Genomic DNA, 21,826 nt, shown 5'->3' on the forward strand with positions numbered 1-21,826 from the left:
GCAGTGGGAAGCTGCATGTCGGTTTTTTTACCTCGTCCAGAAAGTTCTACTGTCTTCTGATGGCCAGTTTTGCCGTCAAAGAGCTCCATAACAGTGCTTGGCACATAGTAAGCGCTTAACAAATACCATTATTATTATAATTATTTTTATGATTAATGAGAAATACCATTAAAAAATGCAGTGGGAAGCTGCATGTCGGTTTTTTACCTCGTCCAGAAAGTTCTACTGTCTTCTGATGGCCAGTTTTGCCGTCAAAGAGCTCCATAACAGTGCTTGGCACATAGTAAGCGCTTAACAAATGCCATTATTATTATAATTATTTTTATGATTAATAAGAAATACCATTAAAAAATGCAGTGGGAAGCTGCATGTCGGTTTTTTACCTCGTCCAGAACGTTCTACTGTCTTCTGATGGCCAGTTTTGCCGTCAAAGAGCTCCATCACAGTGCTTGGCACATAGTAAGCGCTTAACAAATACCATTATTATTATAATTATTTTTATGATTAATGAGAAATACCATTAAAAAATGCAGTGGGAAGCTGCATGTCGGTTTTTTACCTCGTCCAGAAAGTTCTACTGTCTTCTGATGGCCAGTTTTGCCGTCAAAGAGCTCCATAACAGTGCTTGGCACATAGTAAGCGCTTAACAAATACCATTATTATTATAATTATTTTTATGATTAATGAGAAATACCATTAAAAAATGCAGTGGGAAGCTGCATGTCGGTTTTTTACCTCGTCCAGAAAGTTCTACTGTCTTCTGATGGCCAGTTTTGCCGTCAAAGAGCTCCATAACAGTGCTTGGCACATAGTAAGCGCTTAACAAATACCATTATTATTATAATTATTTTTATGATTAATAAGAAATACCATTAAAAAATGCAGTGGGAAGCTGCATGTCAGTTTTTTACCTCGTCCAGAAAGTTCTACTGTCTTCTGATGGCCAGTTTTGCCGTCAAAGAGCTCCATCACAGTGCTTGGCACATAGTAAGCGCTTAACAAATACCATTATTATTATAATTATTTTTATGATTAATGAGAAATACCATTAAAAAATGCAGTGGGAAGCTGCATGTCGGTTTTTTACCTCGTCCAGAAAGTTCTACTGTCTTCTGATGGCTAGTTTTGCCGTCAAAGAGCTCCATAACAGTGCTTGGCACATAGTAAGCGCTTAACAAATACCATTATTATTATAATTATTTTTATGATTAATGAGAAATACCATTAAAAAATGCAGTGGGAAGCTGCATGTCGGTTTTTTACCTCGTCCAGAAAGTTCTACTGTCTTCTGATGGCCAGTTTTGCCGTCAAAGAGCTCCATCACATATTTCCCTTTGTCGTTTGGAGTAGGTTCGTTGATCTGGAGCCAGATCTGCTCGCCAGTGACCCCGTTCTTAATTCGGTCCGTGCTCTTAATGCTGTTCCCACTGTTGGCAGAAAGAAAGCGTCCTGATTACTCACTGCTCGACCCCAACATCGACTTGGCTTCTCTTGGAGGCCGGTAGTTTTCCATCGTTCACTCCTGATGCAACAGATTTTCTTTTATGGTATTTGTTAAGCATTTACTATGCGCCAGACACTGTACTAAGTGCTCGGGTAGAGAAGCAGCGTGGCTCAGTGGAAAGAGCCTGGGCTTGAGAGTCAGAGGTCATGGGTTCTAACCCCAGCTCCCCCACATAATAATAATGATGGCATTTATTAAGTGTTTACTATGTGCAAAGCACTGTTCTAAGCGCTGGGGAGGTTACGAGGTGATCAGGTTGTCCCATGGGGGGCTCACAGTCTTAATCCCCATTTTACAGATGAGGTAACTGAGGCACAGAGAAGTTAAGTGACTTGCCCAAAGTCACACAGCTGACAACTGGCGGAGCCGGGATTTGAACCCCTGACCTCTGACTCCAAAGCCCGGGCTCTTTCCACTGAGCTATGCTGCTTCCCCTGTCTGCTGTGTGACCTTGGGCAAGTCACTTCACTTCTCTGAGCCTCAGTTACCTCATCTGGAAAATGGGGATAAAGACTGTGAGCCCCACTTGGGAGAACGTGATCACCTTGTATCCCCCCAGAGCTTAGAACAGTGCTTTGCACATAGTAAGCACTTAACAAATGCCATCATTATTATTACTATAAACGATAATTAGATTGGACACAGTCCATGTCGCACATGGGGCTCACAGTCTTCATCCCCATTTTCCAGATGAGGGGACTGCGGCACGGAGAAGTGAAGTGAGTTGCCCAAGGCCACACAGTAGATGAGTGACGGAGCCAGGATTGGAACCCAGGTCCTTCTGACTCCCGGGCCCAGGCTCTATCCACTAGGGCACACTGCTTATGGGACAAATTGGAGTAAAGAGAGTCGTAGGTTAAGTCTCAGTGGAGGAAGTTCAAATATATTTACGACATTCATTCATTCATAGTGATGGCATTTATCAAGCGCTTACTATGTGCAAAGCACTGTTCTAAGCACTGGGGGGGATACAAGATCATCAGGTTGTCCCACAGGGGACTCACAATCTTCATCCCCATTTTACAGATGAGGTAACTGAGGCCCAGAGAAGTGAAGTGACTTGCCCAAAGTCACACAGCTGACAGTTGGCAGAGCCGGGATTTGAACCCGTGACCTCTGACTCCAAAGCCCGGGCTCTTTCCACCGAGCCACGCATAGTCTAAGTAAGCCACATAGCCTAAGTAAGAGGGAGAAAAGGTATTGAATCCCCATTCATCCATCCAATCGTGTTTATTGAGCGTTTACTGAGTGCAAACACTGTACTCAGCGCTTGCGAGAGTAGAATATAAGAATAACAGTCTCATTCCCTGCCCACACGAGCTCACAGTCTAGAGGGCGGCTCACACAAAGAAGCAGCCTAAGACGGCGCTTTAAATGATAAATATCATAGCAATGGAAAACTCAGAGAAAAGCCTTCTTAATCATCTTTAATATAATGAAGTGCTGATGGCCTGCTGTAATGCTGTTACAAGAATATTAACAGTCACGTCTCTGTTATGTCTGTTACATAAGTTACAGTAACTGTTACCGTAAGTGCTGGATACAGTAACTATTTAACATTCACTGTTACAATAAACTCATTGTGTAGTGAGACGGAAATGAACTCTAGATACAAAAGCAATGACGAAGTGTGCCAGGAGTGGGGAGAGAAACTGAGGACAACTGGAAATTGCAACGACTTGTGTGAACAGTGACTCCGGAATAATAATAATAATTGTGGTATTTATTGAGTGCTTACTATATGCCAAGCACCGTTCTAAGCACTGGGGTAGATACAAGGTAATCAGGTTGTCCCCCGTGGGGTTCACAGTCTTGATCCCCATTTTACAGATGAGGTAACTGAGGCACAGAGAAGTTAAGTGGCATGCCCAAGTCACACAGCAGACAAGAGGCAGAGCTCACGTCCTCTGACTCCCAAGTCCACGCCCGTTCCACTAAGCCATAATTAAAATAATAATAATGATAATAGTAATAATAGTGGTATGTGTTAAACTCTTACTATGCATCAAGCACTGTACTTAATGCTGGGGTAGATATAAGATAATCATCATCATCATCATCATCAATCGTATTTATTGAGTGCTTACTGTGTGCAGAGCACTGTACTAAGCGCTTGGGAAGTACAAGTTGGCAACATATAGAGACAGTCCCTACCCAATAGTGGGCTCACAGTCTAAAAGGGGGAGGCAGAGAACAAAACCAAACATACTAATGAAATAAAATAAATAGGTTCCACACGGGGCTCATAGTCTAAGTAGGAGGGAGAAAAGTTATTGAATCCCCATTTTGTCGATGAGATAACTGAGGCCTAGGGAAGTGAAGTGACTCGCCCAAGATCACCCCGCAGACAAGTGGCAGGGCTGGGATTCGAATCCAGGTCCTCTGACTCCCATTAAAACCATGGTTACTCAAAATGTGTTATCCTAGTAGCCGTATTGGTAAAGCAAATTATTACAGGTGACTCCCAAACTGGAAAATCTGTGGGTGGCAAGGAAGATCTGTTCTCTGGGACTGGAGTGAACGAAGGGAAAAATTTTGGCAGCGGAAGCCATTTTGATTTGCCTATACTCCAACGTTTTAAAAATAGAGCCCCAGCTACTTGAAGACCCTAATTTCCGAGTTTGCCAAGGGAGGTACACTGCTAAATAAGGTCATGAAATCAATCAATCGTATTTACTGAGCGCTTACTGTGTGCAGAGCACTGTACTAAGCGCTTGGGAAGTACAAGTTGGCAACATGAAAGACTGCTAACTAGCTGTGGTCTTAAGCTTGTGCTTAAAAATTGTGTGCGTACATGGCCTAATGGTTAGAGCGCAGGCCTGGGACTCAGAAGGTCATGGTTTCTAATTCCAGCTCTGCCACTTGTCTGCTGGGTGACCTTAAGCAAGCCGCATCACTTCTCTGGGCCTCAGTAACCTCATCTGTAAAATGGGAATTGAGATCGTGAGCCCACATGGGACAGGGGCTGTGTCCAACCCGATTTGTTTGTATCCACCCCAGGGCTTAGTACAGTGCCTGGCACAAAGTAAGTGCTTAGAAAAATGCCATCGTTATTATCATTTTACTAAAAAAAAAGTTCCCATTCCGGTTTTCTGAGTCGCAGGGTAGGAGAGCCGTTCTAGATTGGACAGAGGGTTTTTGACCAATTTATTCGTCCATTCAGTTTCTTTCCTCGCCTGACACATCTCTTAAAACTAAAACCTTAGAATGTTCAAGATCCCAGAAGTTTCTTAGAGCTTTGATCTATGCTACCATACAATTTCTAGCCCTTAAAGAAGCCTCAGAGAAAGAGTTAGAATGAATACCGAAAAGAACCAGTACACATTTTTTGTCCCAGAATCAGTCTGCTCTCCATTTTTTACAAACCAGGAAATGATATGGGGAAAATGTCTCTGTCTCTCTGTCTCTGCCTCTCTCTCTGTCTCTCTTTTGATCAAACTGTGCAGAAGCTTCAAGGGAAGATACAATAATAGTACGTAGAGCCCCCCAGCCCTACCTCCTTCCCTTCCCCACAGCACCTGTATATAAGTTTGTACAGATTTATTACTCTATTTATTTTACTTGTACATATTTACTATTCTATTTATTTTGTTAATGATGTGCATCTAGCTTTACTTTTATTCATTTTGATGACTTGACACTTGTCCACATGTTGTCTGTCTCCCCCTTCTAGACCGTGAGCCCATTGTTGGATAGGGACCGTCTCTATATGTTGCCAACTTGTACTTCCCAAGTGCTTAGTACAGTGCTCTGCACACAGTAAGCGCTCAATAAATGCGACTGAATGAACGAATGGAGCCAACTCTGGTTATGAAATGTTTCAAGGTCCAGATTTTTACAAACTTTCAGGACTCCATAATTTGCTTTTTGTTCCCCTTACAGCACCATTCATTCATTCATTTATTCATTCAGTCATATTTATTGAGCGCTTACTGTGTGCAGAGCACTGTACTAAGTGCTTGGGAAGTACAAGTTGGACCTTCCCTGGTATTAACAATAATAACGATAATTGTATTTGTTAAGTGCTTACTATGTGGCAGGCACTGTACTCAGTGCTGCGGTGGATACAACCAAATGGAATAGGACACTTTCACCATTCCACGTGGGGCTCTCCGTCTCAATCCCCATTTTACAGATGAGGTCACTGAGGTACAGAGTAGTGAAGTGATTTGTCCAAGGTCACACTAGCGGACAAGTGGCAGAGCCGGGATTAGAACCCACGACCTCTGACTCCGAAGCCCGTGCTCTATTCACTATGCCACACTGCCTCTCAGAACACATGCAGCTTCTAGAAGTTAGGGGTTCATTCATTCATTCATTCAATCGCATTTATCGAGCGCTTACTGTGTGCAGGGCACTGTACTAAGCGCTTGGGAAATACAAGTCGGCCATATAGAGACAGTCCCTACCCAACAACGGGCTCACAGTCTAGAAGGGGGAGACAGACAACAAAAGAAACCATGTAGACTGGTGTCATAATCATCAGAACAAATAGAATTAAGGCTACATGTACATCATTAACAAAAATGAATAGAATAGTAAATATGTACAAGTAAAATAGAGTAATAAATCTGTACAAATATATACAAGTGCTGTGGGGAGGGGAAAGAGGTAGGGCCGGGGGCGGATGGAGAGGAGGAGAGGAAAAAGGGGGTTCAGTCTGGGAAGGCTCCCACCCCATACCAACACAACACAACAGTGACATATCAGCAGTTGTGTTGTTCTCTGTCTCCCTCTTTTAGACTGTGAGCCCACTGTTGGGTAGGGACTGTCTCTATATGTTGCCAACTTGTACTTCCCAAGCGCTTAGTACAGTGCTCTGCACACCGTAAGCGCTCAATAAATACGATTGATTGATTGATTGATTGATGTGAGCTGTGAGCCCACTGTGAGCCCACTTAGACTGTGAGCCCACTGTTGGGTAGGGACTGTCTCTATATGTTGCCAACTTGTACTTCCCAAGCGCTTAGTACAGTGCTCTGCACACAGTAAGCGCTCAATAAATACGATTGATTGATTGGATGGGATTGAGCATTGAGGCCTAGGACAACCCAAGATACCATTTAGTTACAAACCTGGGGTGGGGAACAGGTGAAGACCTGTGGTTTTCCCCAGTTTTGAAGGATTCTGGGCCCTAAATGATAATCTATAATTTCAGCCCCCGAGGCAGGAATTTAAAGCATCAATAATAGTAACAGTGATCTTTGTTAAGTCTTACTATGTGCCAGGCACTGTACTAAGCTCTGGAATAGATACAAGATCATCGGCTCACAGTCTTAATCCCCCTTTGCAGAGGAAGTCAGTGAGGCACAGAGGAAATCAATCAATCAATCAATCAATCGTATTTATTGAGCGCTTACTATGTGCAGAGCACTGTACTAAGCGCTTGGGAAGTACAAATTGGCATCACATAGAGACAGTCCCTACCCAACAGTGGGCTCACAGTCTAAAAGGGGGAGACAGAGAACAGAACCAAACATACCAACAAAATAAAATAAGTAGGATAGAAATGTACAAGTAAAATAAATAAATAAATAAATAAATAGAGTAATAAATATGTACAACCATATATACATATTTACAGGTGCTGTGGGGAAGGGAAGGAGGTAAGACGGGGGGATGGAGAGGGGGACGAGGGGAGAGGAAAGAAGGGGCTCAGTCTGGGAAGGCCTCCTGGAGGAGGTGAGCTCTCAGCAGGGCCTTGAAGGGAGGAAGAGAGCTAGCTTGGCGGAGGGGCAGAGGGAGGGCATTCCAGGCCCGGGGGAGGACGTGGGCCGGGGGTCGATGGCGGGACAGGCGAGAGCGAGGTACAGTGAGGAGATTAGCGGTGGAGGAGCGGAGGGTGCGGGCTGGGCAGTAGAAGGAGAGAAGGGAGGTGAGGTAGGAGGGGGCGAGGTGATGGAGAGCCTTGAAGCCCAGGGTGAGGAGTTTCTGCCTGATGCGCAGATTGATCGGTAGCCATTGGAGGTTTTTGAGGAGGGGAGTGATATGTCCAGAGCGTTTCTGGACAAAGATAATCCGGGCAGCAGCATGAAGTATGGATTGAAGTGGAGAGAGACACGAGGATGGGAGATCAGAGAGAAGGCTAGTGCAGTAGTCCAGACGGGATAGGATGAGAGCTTGAATGAGCAGGGTAGCGGTTTGGATGGAGAGGAAAGGGCGGATCTTGGCAATGTTGCGGAGCTGAGACCGGCAGGTTTTGGTGACGGCTTGGATGTGAGGGGTGAATGAGAGAGCGGAGTCGAGGATGACACCGAGGTTGCGGGCTTGTGAGACGGGAAGGATGGTAGTGCCGTCAACAGAGATGGGAAAGTTAGGGAGAGGACAAGGTTTGGGAGGGAAGACAAGGAGCTCAGTCTTCGACATGTTGAGCTTTAGGTGGCGGGCGGACATCCAGATGGAGATGTCCTGAAGGCAGGAGGAGATGCGAGCCTGGAGGGAGGGGGAGAGAGCAGGGGCAGAGATGTAGATCTGGGTGTCATCAGCGTAGAGATGATAGTTGAAGCCGTGGGAGCGAATGAGGCCACCAAGGGAGTGAGTGTAGATTGAGAACAGAAGGGGACCAAGCACTGAACCTTGGGGAACCCCCACAGTAAGAGGATGGGAGGGGGAGGAGGAGCCTGCAAAAGAGACTGAGAAAGAACGACTGGAGAGATAAGAGGAGAACCAGGAGAGGACGGAGTCAGTGAAGCCAAGGTCAGATAACGTGTTGAGGAGAAGGGGGTGGTCCACAGTGTCAAAGGCAGCTGAGAGGTCGAGGAGGATTAAGACAGAGTATGAGCCGTTGGATTTGGCAAGCAGGAGGTCATTGGTGACCTTTGAGAGCGCAGTTTCCGTGGAATGAAGGGGACGGAAGCCAGACTGGAGGGGGTCGAGGAGAGAGTTGTTGGGAAATGATTTGCCCAAATTCAAACAGCAGGCAAATGGCGGAGCTGGGATTAGAACTCAGGTTCTTGTGATTTCCTAGAGAAGCAGCGTGGCTCAGTGGAAAAGAACACGGGCTTTGGAGTCAGAGGTCATGGGTTCAAATCCCGGCTCTGCCAATTGCCAGCTATGTGACTTTGGGCAAATTGCTTAACTTCTCTGGGCCTCAGTTACCTCATCTGTAAAATGGGGATTAAGGCTGTGAGCCCCCCGTGGGACAACCTGATCACCTTGTAACCCTTCCAGTGCTTAGAACAGTGCTTTGCACATAGTAAGTGCTTAATAAATGCCATCATTATTATTATTATTTCCAGGCTTGCGGTCTATCCATTAAGTCACGCTGCTTCTCACAAGGATGGAGAAGCCATAGAGAATGCCCCAGGGAAGCAGTGTGGTTAAGGAGAAAAGCAGTGTGGCCTAGTGGAGTCAGAAGGACCTGGGTTCTAGTCCCTGCTCTGCCACCGTCTGCTGTGTGGCCTTGGGCAAGTCACTTCACTTCTTCTCAGTTACCTCATCTGGAAACTGAAGATTAATAATAATAATAATAATAATAATAATAATGGCATTTGTTAAGTGCTTACTATGTGCAAAGCACTATTCTAAGCACTGGGAAGGATACAAGGCGATCATGTTGTCCCACGTAGGGCTCACAGTCTTCATCCCCATTTTACAGATGAGGAAACCGAGGCTCAGAGAAGTTAAGTGACCTGCCCAACGTCACACAGCAGACATATGGGGGAGTCGGGATTAGAACCCATGACCTCTGACTCTCAAGCCCGGGCTCTTTCCACTGAGCCATGCTGTTTCTCTAAGATTAAGATTGGGAGCCCCATGTGGGATAGGGACTGTGTCCAACCTGATTAACTTGTATCTACCCCAGTGCTTAGTACAGTGCCTAGCACATAGTAAGCACTTAACAAATGACATTAAAAAAAAAAGAGTGCAATCAATCAATCAACCAATCGTATTTATTGAGCGCTTACTATGTGCAGAGCACTGTACTAAGCGCTTGGGAAGTACAAATACGCAAGAGTGAAGGCAGAAGAATCCCGGCACAGCCACTTGCTGGTTGGAAAGGTCACTTCACTTCTCTGAGAGGCAGGGTGGCCTAGTGGAAAGAACACGCACCTGGGAGCCAAAGGCCCTGGATTCTAATCCAGGTTCCACCACACACCTGCTGTGTGACCTTGGGCAAGTTCCTTCACTTCTCTGTGCCTCATCTGTAAAATGGGGATTCAATCCCTGTTCTCCCTCCTTCTTAGACTGTGAGCCCCATGTGGGACCTGTTTATCCTGTATCCACCCCAGCGCTTAGTGCAGTGCTTGGTATGTAATAATGCTGAACAAATATTATCATTATTATTTTTATTATTTTGTGTGACTCGGTTTTCTCATCTATAAAATGAGGAGTCAATACCTGTTCTCCTTCACCCTTAGACATGAAACCTGTGTGGGCAGGGCCTGTCTTCAATCTGATAATTTTGCACCTACCCCAGTGCAATAAATACCATTGTTATTCATGAATCACCATTGCTCATGGGCCTCCGGGTTCAAAATCCCAAGGGAACCATGAGGTGCCTCTTTTTATGACATTATTATTCATAGTTATTATGAATCATAATTCATTATGATAATATTATTATGCGAAGCAGCGTGGCTCAGTGGAAAGAGCATGGGCTTTGGATTCCGGCTGTACCAGTTGTCAGCTGTGTGACTTGGGGCAAGCCACTTAACTTTTCTGTGCCTCAGTTACCTCATCTGTAAAAATGGGGATTAAGACTGTGAGCCCTCCGTGGGACAACCTGATCACCCTGTAACCTCTCCAGAACTTAGAACAGTGCTTTGCACATAGTAAGTGCTTAATAAATGCCATTATTATTATTATTATTAACTAAGAATAATTATTAATAATAATGGTATTTGTTAAGCACTTACTATGTGCCAGGCACTGTACTAAACGCTGGGGTGGATACAAGTAAATCGGGTTGGGGTTCAAAATCCCAAGGGAACCATGAGGTGCCTCTTTTTATGACATTATTATTCATAGTTATTATGAATCATAATTCATTATGATAATATTATTATGCGAAGCAGCGTGGCTCAGTGGAAAGAGCATGGGCTTTGGATTCCGGCTGTACCAGTTGTCAGCTGTGTGACTTGGGGCAAGCCACTTAACTTCTCTGTGCCTCAGTTACTTCATCTGTAAAAATGGGGATTAAGACTGTGAGCCCTCCGTGGGACAACCTGATCACCCTGTAACCTCTCCAGAACTTAGAACAGTGCTTTGCACATAGTAAGTGCTTAATAAATGCCATTATTATTATTATTATTAACTAAGAATAATTATTAATAATAATGGTATTTGTTAAGCACTTACTATGTGCCAGGCACTGTACTAAACGCTGGGGTGGATACAAGTAAATCGGGTTGGGGTTCAAAATCCCAAGGGAACCATGAGGTGCCTTATTATTCATTATTATTATGAATCATAATTCATTATGATAATATTATTATGCAAAGCAGCGTGGCTCAGTGGAAAGAGCATGGGCTTTGGATTCCGGCTGCACCAATTGTCAGCTGTGTGACTTGGGGCAAGCCACTTAACTTCTCTGTGCCTCAGTTACTTCATCTGTAAAAATGGGGATTAAGACTGTGAGCCCTCCGTGGGACAACCTGATCACCCTGCAACCTCTCCAGAATTTAGAACAGTGCTTTGCACATAGTAAGTGCTTAATAAATGCCATTATTATTATTATTAACTAAGAATAATTATTAATGATAATGGCATTTGTTAAGCACTTACTATGTGCCAGGCACTGTACTAAACGCTGGGGTGGATACAAGTAAATCGGGTTGGGCACAGTCCCTGTATCCAGTGGGGCTCACAGTCTCAATCCCCATTTTACAGATGAGGGAACTGAGGCCCAGAGAAGTGAAGGGATTTGCCCAACGTCACACAGCAGACAAGTGGTAAAGTTGGGATTAGAACCCATGATATTTGTTAAGTGCTTACTATGTGCCAAGCACTGTTCCGAGCGCTTGGGAAGATACAGGTCAGTCAAGTCGAACAGAGTCTAAGTAGGATGAAGAACAGGTGTTGAATCCCTATTTTTCAGTTGAGGAAACAAGCGCAAAGAAGTTAAGTGTCTTGCCCATGGTCAAAAAGCACGCAGGTGGTGGAGGTGGGATTAGAAACCAAATCCTCCGGTTCCCAGGCCCATGCTTTTTTCAAAAAAATGGTATTTGTTAAGCCCTTACTAAAGAAGTAGCGTGGCTCAATGGAAAGAGCATGGGCTTTGGAGTCAAAGGTCATGGGTTCAAATCCCAGCTCTGCCAGTTGTCAGTTATGTGACTTTGGGCAAGTCACTTAACTTCTCTGTGCCTCAGTGACCTCATCTGTAAAATGGGGATTAAGGCTGTGAGCCCCCTGTGGGACAACCTGATTGCCAGTGCTTAGAACAGTGCTCTGCACATAGTAAGTGCTTAATAATAATAATAATAATAATGACATTTATTAAGCGCTTACTATGTGCAAAGCACTGTTCTAAGCGCTGGGGAGGTTACAAGGTGATCAGGTTGTCCCACGGGGGGCTCACAGTCTTAATCCCCATTTTACAGATGAGGGAACTGAGGCCCAGAGATATAAATACCATTATTATTATTATTATTAAAGAGCATGGGCTTTGGAGTCAGAGGTCATGGGTTCAAATCCCGGCTCTGCCAATTGTCAGCTGTGTGACTTTGGGCAAGCCACTTACCTTCTCTGTGCCTCAGTTACTTCATCTGTAAAATGGGGATTAAGACTGTGAGCCCCCCGTGGGACAACTTGTTCACCTTGTAACCCCCCCCGCCCAGCGCTTAGAATGGTGCTTTGCACATAGTAAGTGCCTAATAAATGCCATTATTATTAGTATTATTATTATTATTATGTGCCAGGTACTGTGCTAAGCACTCTCCCCCTCGTCCCCCTCTCCATCCCCCCATCTTACCTCCTTCCCCACAGCACCTGTATATATGTATATATGTTTGCACATATTTATTACTCTATTTATTTATTTATTTTACTTGTACATATCTATTCTATTTATTTTATTTTGTTAGTATGTTTGGTTTTGTTCTCCATCTCCCCCTTTTAGACTGTGAGCCCACTGTTGGGTAGGGACTGTCTCTATATGTTGCCAACTTGTACTTCCCAAGCGCTTAGTACAGTGCTGTGCACACAGTAAGCACTCAATAAATACGATTGATTGATTGATTGATTATGGTAGATATAAACTAATGAGGTCAGACACAGTCCCTGTCCCACATGGGACTCACCGTCTAAACGTATTAATCCCCATTTTACAGATGAGGTAACTGAGGCTGAGGAAAAGTAAAGTGACTTGACCAAGGTCTCACACAACAAACAAGAGGCAGAATCCAGGTCCTCAGGCTCCCAGGCCTGTGCGCTATTCACTAGGCCACGCTGCTCCCTCTTTCCTGGATGAAGGCTGGTATTTTCCCCTTCCCTCACCGATCTGGAATGTTCCAATCCAATCACATCCAATCCAATAATCAAGCAAACGGAAGATGATTTGAGGTGGCCCATGGGTGATTTACTTACTTGTGGGTCCAAGTCACTCTGAGATCATCCAGATAATAGTTGACGAGAGAGTATAACCGGATACCCTCTGCAGTGCTCTGGATTTTCAGTTCCGAAGCGGATAGAGCTATGGGCGGAAAACGAATATTTAACGCCAGGTAAGCCCCCTTCATCAAGCAGAACAATCAATCGTTCATCTCGTGAGAGTATTAAAACACTTACCAATTGTTTTACATACTTCTGCCATCAGGTCCTTAAAAGCTGGGGAAACAGAATCATGGACCGAGTTTCAGCCAAGCTCAGAAAATGATTGAAATTTCAATCGACATTAAAGACACCTACTCATCTGCTAGCTAAAGGGATTGTCTGCACTCTACCTTGGCGGAAAAACAACGTTCGAGGTGATATTTTTAATTTTAAAATTTCAGAAAGGCTGAGAGTTACATTCTGATTTCTTTTTTTTTCCCTCGTGCACTCTCCTGCCTGATTAAATGATCTGAAATATTCCTCATAGTAGGACCGGGATTTAAATTCTAGGAATGAGAGATGGGAAGATTGCCGAGGAATTAAGGGAAACGAATGGAGGTGAAAACTCAAACTAATCAATACTGTTCCTTGTTGATGGTTTATGTAAAAGATTGGATCAGGATAGAGTTTCAAATTATTGGAGGCTTTGGGATGATATTTGGATTTTGATGCCTACTCTCATTCTTGTCCCCAGTTACATGGATAATTTAAAGTCGTTTGCCGTCTCCAGGTGACAAACGCCTGGCATATTTTTCATATCGGCTCACTCGTTCCACATTCGATTGTGGACTGTAATTTATCCTCAGTATATCTTCCTTAACGATTTTAGACTTGGGCACATTTTAAAAATTAAATTAGAAATATGTGAGGGGTAAAACCCCCATTTTAAAGCAGCCTCTGATTTTTCTGTGACCACATGCAGCTTCATTAACAGATTCTGATTTTTTTTATATTATCTGTGAAGGTATAGTACTGGCTGATAAAACCTTCGTTCCCTCCGTCAGACTTTCAACTGAGAGAAATCAGGGGATAAGGATAGGGACCATTTCGATTTTGACTGAACCAAAGAAGTTATGAGTTATGACCTTCATCCACAAGCTTCAGAACGCTGGTGTCCTTTCCTCGGTCATCTTTCAGGATCACTTCATAAACACCCGAGTCTTTCTTGGAAAACTGAAAAAAAAAATGAACAGAACTCCTCAACAAAGAACAGTAAAGAAAGGGATACTTTGTAAAGCCAACTGTGGCAGTATCCCCAGCCTGGAGATGGATGAAATTGACAAGGAGGTAGAAATTGAAAAAAGAAAAGAGCACAGAGCTGAGCTGCCCATTTCTCTTCTGGCTGTGAGGTTGGTCACCCCGTTGGGTCACCCCGTTGGGCTGGGAAGCAGGAGACCTGGGTTTTAATCCCAGCTCCGCCACTTGGCTGCTTTGTGGCCTTGGCTAAGTCATTTAACTTCTCTGTGCCTCAGTTTCCTCCTCTGCAAAATGGAGATAAAGGTGCCTGGTCGGCCTTCCTCTTACACTGTGAGCTCCACATGGGCCAGGGACTGAGTCTGAGCTGATTATCTTGCATCTCTTCCAGCACTCAGTCCACTGTTTGGGACATAGGATGTGGATAAATACCTCTAATAATATTTATTATTATTATTATAATACAATCAATGATCAATACAATAATCAATACAACCTTATTTGATTATACTGTACTCTCCCAAGCACTTAATACACTGCTCTGCATATAGTAAGCACTCAACCAATACGATTGATTGAAAAAAATTGATAAAATGAATCAGCTGATTATCTCCCATTACGCGGGGGGACGTCGCCTTCTTCAGGAAGGCAAAACACAGCACAGAAAGGGGTTGTGGCCAGTGATCTGTTGATGGGAGGGTTGAAGGAAAGCATTTATTCATTCATTATCCGATTTATTTAGCACTAATTGGGTGCAGGGAACTGTTCTAAGCACTTGGGAGAGGACAGAACAACATTAAACAGACACATTCCCTGGCCACAGTCTTCCAGTCAGTAGAGAAGCTGCCAGTCTGTGCATCCAAAGGTAAAAGACACAATCTACAAAAGCTACAACAAGCATCTTGGCCTAGTGGACAGAGCCCAAGCCTGGGAGTCGGATGGACTTGGGTTCTAATCCCAGCTCCTCCATTGGTCTGCTGTGTGACCTTGGGCAAGTCGTTTAACTGCTCTGGGCCTCTGTTACCTCATCTGTAAAATGGGGATTAAGATTTCGAGCCCTAATGTGGGACAGGGACTGTGTCCAACCTGATTAACTTGTATCTACCCCAGCGCTTAGTGTAGTGCCTGGCACCTAGTAAGCACTGAAGAAATACCATTAAAAAACAAATCACCTCAGGCTGAGCAGTGTCAAATCAGAACACGGTGTGCTATCTGATTCTTTTTCAGTCATTCATTCAACTGTATTTATTGAGTGCTTACTGTGTGCAAGGCACTGTACTAAGTGCTTGGGAGAGTTCAATACAAGAACAAACCCTGTCTCATGTACCGACAGGATTGGGAGTGATGATTCCCTTACCTCGGTTATCAGAAGGGTACATATTCCATCCTTAAAGTCGTGTTTTTCATCTACCATAATCTCCCGGTCATCTTTGTACCAAACGATATGTGTTTCTTTTTTAATATTAGCCACCTGGAAGACAAAACAACATCGTTTCAATCAATCTATCAGTGGTGTGCTTACTGTGCTTGAGTGCTTACTGTGTGCAGATTAGCATGGTTTAGAGGAAAAAACACAGGCTTGGGAGTTAGAGGTCACAGGTTCTAATCCCAACTCCGCCACTTGTCAGCTGTGTGACTTTGGGCAAGTCACTTAACTTCTCTGTGCCTCAGTGACCTCATCCGTAAAATGGGGAATAAGACTGTGAGCCCCACGTGGGACAGCCCGATTACCTTGTATCTACCCCAGCAATTAGAACAGTGCGTGGCACATAGTAAGCGCTTAAAAATACCATCATTATCATTATTAATACAACAGAATTACTTTTGGTCTGTTACATGGTTCTTACCGTCACGGTTTTAGGGAGGGCTTCAGGAACTTGGGTTAAGCTGTATTTTAAGGACAAAAAATATGCATACTGGGCCCTTTAATTCCTTTGTGAATCAAGTGAATTAATTCAATCAAATAATCAATCAACTGTATTTATTGAGTGTGTACTATGTGCAGAGCACTGAGCTAAGTGCTTGGGAGAGGACAACATAACAGATACCTATGTTGATCCTCAGGCCTGCTTTTTAGCTCTCCCAACCATTAATAGGGCCCCAGTGACGATGACAATTGCGGTATTTGTTAAGTGCTTACTATGTGCTGAGTACTTTTCTAAGCACTGTGGTAGATACAAGGTAATCAGGTTGGACACAGTCCCTGTCCCACATCGGGTGCACCGTCTTAATCCCCGTTTAAGATGTGGGAACTGAGGCACAGAGAAGTGCAGTGAGTTGCCCAAGGTCACACAGCAGATAAATGGCAGAGGCAGGATTAGAACCCATGTCCTCTGACTCTGAGGCCTGTGTTCTAACTACTAGGCACCACTGTTTCTCACTAGCTGCGAAGTTTTGACCCTGTGGCTGCTACTTATAGCACCCGTATCCTCTAGTGATCTCATCTGAAGACCAAGTTGCTCCCATCCTCAGTGATGAGACACAGGGTGGCCTAGTGGCTAGAGCCCAGGCCTGGGCATCAGAAGGACCTGATTTATAAATAAATAATATTTATTTATATTATTAAATATTAAATAAATTCATATTTAATATTAAACCATATTTTTATTTATGTGTAATTATTTCATGTTTATATTATATTCATCAATAGAAGTATATTAATATATCAATGTAGAATATTATTAATTACTATATAATTGATTATAGTAATTATGTGATTATTAATATATTATAACTATATATTATTACATTGTGCTATTAATTGTTTTTAAAATATGTATTTTATACTAAAATATATTTAAATTTATATTTGTTTATATATTTAATATTATTTAATATTTAATATTATTTAAATATTTATAAATATTTATTTATTTTACTTGTGCATATTTATTCTATTTATTTTATTCTGTTAATATGTTTTGTTTTGTTCTCTGTCCCCCCCTTCTAGACTGTGAGCCCACTGTTGGGTAGGGACCGTCTCTATATGTTGCCAACTTGTACTTCCCAAGCGCTTAGTACAGTGCTCTGCACACAGTCAGCGCTCAATAAATGCAAGTGAACGAATGAATGAATGACCTGAGTTCTAATCCCGGCTCCACCACTCGTCCGCTCTGTGACCTTGGGCCAATCACTTAAATTTTCTGTGCCTCAGTTACTTCATCTGTAAAATGGGGATTAAGACTGTGAGCCCCACGTGAGACAACCTGAGGGAAATTGATTGTGTCCAACCTGACTATCTTGTATCTACCTCAGTGCTTAGAACAGTTGCTGGGATACCGTAAGCGCTTAGCAGATACCATAAAAAAGAGGTCTTTGATGTATAGGATGTCAGAGTCATGCGACGTGAAAGGTATTAAGCGCCTCCATTTTCTCTCTGTTCTGTTGTCACAGCACCAAGTTTAAAAATTCAGCTCTTTCTTACCTTGCATTTCAGTAATACGTTACATTCCCCTGTTACTTCCCAGCTCAGATACTCAGCAAAATGCGGTCCTAGGAAATGAGTTTTTAAAAAGAATCAGATCAGGAGTGACAATAGATGCAAAATCGAATTTCACCTGATTGTTAACTTGAAGCATTTTCATTTAAAATCAGGTTTTTAAAGAGACTATATTGAAATTGAATGAGTACTGAGAACTTTGGATGGCAAGAAGATGGTCTGAGCTTTGTTTACACCGATCCTTACTCTCTCCCTTCAGCAAAAGTCGGTCAGTCAGTCATATTTACTGAGCTCTTTCTGTGTGCAGAGCACTGCACTCAGAGCTTGGGAGAGTACAATATAACACATTCCCTGACCACAGCGAGCTTACAGTCTAGAGAGGGAGACAGACACTAATATAAATAAATAAAATGACCGATACGTATGTAAGTGCTATAGGGCTGGAGGAGAGATGAATAGAGAAGCAGCATGGCTCAGTGGAAAGATCACGGGCTTGGGAATCAGAGGTCATGAGTTCTAAACCCGTCTGCCATTTGTCAGCTGTGTGACTTTGGGCATGTCACTTAACTTCTCTGTGCTTCAGTTTCCTCATCTGTAAAATGGGGATTAAGGTTGTGAGCCCCATGTGGGACAACTTGATTACCTTGTATGCCCCCCCCCCAGCGCTTAGAACAGTGCTTGGCACATAGTAAGTGCTTAACAAATATCATTATTGTCATTATTATTTTTATAAAGGAGGAAGTTCAGGGTAGTTAAAATCGCAGAGACTGCCAATTGGAGAGAGATTTTTTCAGTGGCTATGTCTTCCCATTCTCTTGTAACTATTCCTAGAGTTTAGGATCAGTCGAGCATATTTAATAAACTTTTCTGTCTGCGGAGCACTGTAATTAGTGCTTCATCAATCGTATTTATTGAGCGCTTACTGTGTGCAGAGCACTGTACTAAGCGCTTGGGAGAGTCCAATACAACAGAAATGGTAGACACGATCCCTGCCCACAAAGAGCTAACAGTTTACAAAGGGAAGATAAATGAAAATAAATAACACGTAAGAGAAACGGTAGAGTGTAAGGTTATATACCTAAGTGCTGTGGGTCTGGAGTGGGTATCAGAGTGCTTAAAGGGTACACGGGCCAAGCTCAGTAAGTCAGTCAGTCAATCATATTTATTGAGCGCTTACTGTGTGCAGAGCACTGTACTAACCGCTGTGAGGGTACATTATAACAGACATTTTCCCTGCCCACAACGAGCTTACAGGAGTCTCAGAGGGGAGGGAGGGGAGGGGAAATGAGGCTTTGGTCAAGGAAGGCCTTTTGGAGGAGGTGTGATTTTAGAAAGGTTTTGAGGGTGGGGAGAATGGTAGTCTGTCGGATATGAAGGGAGTGGGAGTTCCATGGCCAGAGGGAGGATGTGGGAGATGGCCACCATTCAAGTAGGCCACGTCATGTCCATGGAGTAGCAGAATTCCCAAATCAGGTTCAACTTTCCTATGGAAAGTTTCACATTTAACGTACTTCGGGATTCACCGGCAAAATCTAGAGTCATTTGACTTGGCTCATCCAGTCTCATTACCTTGTTTCCGCATCCATTCTTGCCTCTGGAAATCAGCTTCTTTCTGAAGCTTCTTGTATACTGGAAAAGAAAAACAGAGACAGTGAACTGGCACTCTAGGATGGCTAATAATAATAATGATGGCATTTATTAAGCGCTTACTATGTGCAAGGCACTGTTCTAAGCGCTGAATACATCTGTAAACATCTGTATCCCAATGTTGCCATTTCAAACCACCCATTGTCAGGGCTGAATGACTCCCCCACTGGAATTGCCGACAGTTCCCAGTTTCTCCCTGCAAGAACTGTGGAGAATGAGGTAGCTGCTCTCTGACTACTTTCTTATTCTTCTTTCGCCTGCTTCAGGTGGCAAATGACTGGCCAGTATGAGGCTCTTGGAGGAAATATGTCTCAGGAGAGTCCAGTAAAGTGGCCACAAACAAGTTGCCCGGCTACCCAAATCCCCTCAAACAGCTCCAAGTGACCTTGGCTCGATGCCCCATGGGAGGAATTGACATCACCAACTCGTGCTGGATGTGGAGGGTGGGATATGTTCTTTTCATGGTCACCTCACATTTATGTCCAAGTGTGAGGACTCAATCAATTAGTGCTCTTAATTGGCCCCAGGAAAAGAGAGTGTTGAGCGCGAAACAAAGTGTGGATTTCAAAGGAAATAATGTCAGGTACGTTAAGGCAGCCTCTGAAGCCCCCCCACATGGGTGAAAGCAATATAAATGTATTAAAATCTGTCATAAAAAATGCGATGGTCAAATAGCAACATAAAGGCATATCAATAATAAAATATTGATGTTTTAAGGTCATCATACTGTGTGACCTTGGACAAGTCACTTAACTTCTCCATGTTGCCAACTTGTACTTCCCAAGCGCTTAGTACGGTGCTCTGCACACAGTAAGTGCTCAATAAATATGATTGAATGAATGAATGAATGCCTCAGTTATCTTATCTGTAGGATGGAGGTTAAAACCCTGACCCCCATGCGGGACATGGTTGTGTCCAATCTGATTAGCTTGTAAGTACCCCCAGAGCTTAGTACAGTGCCTGGTACATAGAAGCGCTTAAAAAATGCCATTTTTTAAAAAAAAGTATGTGTTTTATTTTACACCCAATTCCACCTGTATTTACAAATTCAAGATCTCTCATTATCTGATCCCAATCCAATAACCAACAATGATGGTATTTGTTAAGTTCTTACGGTGTCAAGTACCATGCTAAGTACTGGGGGAGATTTGAGATAATAATAATAATAATAATGGCATTTATTAAGCGCTTACTATGTGCAAAGCACTGTTCTAAGCACTGGGGAGGTTACAAGGTGATCAGTTTGTCCCACAGGGGGCTCACAGTCTTCATCCCCATTTTACAGATGAGGGAACTGAGGCACAGGGAAGTGAAGTGACTTGCCCAAAGTCACACAGCTGACAGGTAGCAGAGTCGGGATTTGAACCCGTGACCTCTGACTCCAAAGCCCGGGCTCTTTCCACTGAGCCACGCTGCTCCCCAAGATCATCCCCGAGATCATCACACTGGACAAAGTCTCCATCCCATGTGAGGTTCACAGCCTAAATGGGAGGGAGAACAACCTCTGGAATGTGAGCTCCTTGTGGGAGGGGAACACATCTGCTAATTCTGTTGTGCTCTCCCAAGCGCTTAGTACAATGTCTGCACATAGTAAGTGCCTAATAAATACCACTGATTGAATAAACGATCGATTGATTGAAGAGGTACTGAATCCTCATTTTACATAGGAGAAGCAGCGTGGCTTAGTGGAAAGAGCCCGGGCTTGAGATTCAGAGGTCTTGGGTTCTAATCCTGGCTCCGCCACCTGTCTGCTGTGTGCCCTTGGGCAAGTCACTCAACTTCTCTGGGCCTCAATTACCTCATCAGTAAAATGGGGATTAAGACTGTGAGCCCTGCCGTGGGACAACCTGATTACCTTGTGAATTAAGTGTGCCAAGAACAGTGCTTGGCACGTAGTAAGCGCTTAACAAATGCCATAATTATTATATGAGAAAACCGAGGTCCAGAAAAGTGAAGTGACTTGCCCAAGGTCACGCAGCAGGCCTTAATAATAATAATGATGGCATTTGGTAAGCGCTTATTATGTGCAAAGCACTGTTCTAAGCGCTGGGGAGGTTACAAAGTGATCAGGTTTTCCCATAGGGGGGCTCACAGTTTTAATCTCCATTTTACAGATGAGGGAACTGAGGCACAGAGAAGTTAAGTGACTTGCCCAAAGTCACACAGCTGGCAGAGCCGGGATTTGAACCCAAGACCTCTGACTCCAAAGCTGTGCTCTTTCCACTGAGTCACGCAGCTTCCTTCCTCTCCCCCTCACTCCCCCTCTATCCCCCCATCTTACCTCCTTCCCTTCCTGTATATATGTATATATGTTTGTACAGATTTATTACTCTATTTATTTATTTATTTATTTTACTTGTACATATCTATTCTATTTATTCTATTTTGTTAGTGTGTTTGGTTTTGTTCTCTGTCTCCCCCCTTTTAGACTGTGAGCCCACTGTTGGGTAGGGACTGCCTCTATATGTTGCCAACTTGTACTTCCCAAGCGCTTAGTACAGTGCTCTGCA

The 21,826-nt window shown here is 43.6% G+C and overlaps 1 protein-coding gene across 1 annotated transcript in view; it reads right to left on the reverse strand.

Annotated features, from left to right (window-relative positions):
- The window catches only part of MYOM1 (myomesin 1), a 215,926-nt gene that overhangs the window by 16,755 nt on the left and 177,345 nt on the right, over nucleotides 1-21,826 (reverse strand). Inside the window, exons 28-34 of the mRNA XM_038746922.1 lie at nucleotides 19,239-19,298; nucleotides 17,655-17,722; nucleotides 15,588-15,701; nucleotides 14,122-14,209; nucleotides 13,232-13,270; nucleotides 13,031-13,136; nucleotides 1,264-1,427 (exon numbers count right to left, since the gene is read on the reverse strand). Of these exons, the coding sequence (XP_038602850.1) occupies nucleotides 1,264-1,427; nucleotides 13,031-13,136; nucleotides 13,232-13,270; nucleotides 14,122-14,209; nucleotides 15,588-15,701; nucleotides 17,655-17,722; nucleotides 19,239-19,298 (639 nt within the window). The remainder of the gene's footprint in view (nucleotides 1-1,263; nucleotides 1,428-13,030; nucleotides 13,137-13,231; nucleotides 13,271-14,121; nucleotides 14,210-15,587; nucleotides 15,702-17,654; nucleotides 17,723-19,238; nucleotides 19,299-21,826) is intronic.

Source organism: Tachyglossus aculeatus, chromosome 5, assembly GCF_015852505.1.
Source record: "Tachyglossus aculeatus isolate mTacAcu1 chromosome 5, mTacAcu1.pri, whole genome shotgun sequence".
In the NCBI taxonomy this organism is placed as follows: domain Eukaryota; kingdom Metazoa; phylum Chordata; class Mammalia; order Monotremata; family Tachyglossidae; genus Tachyglossus; species Tachyglossus aculeatus.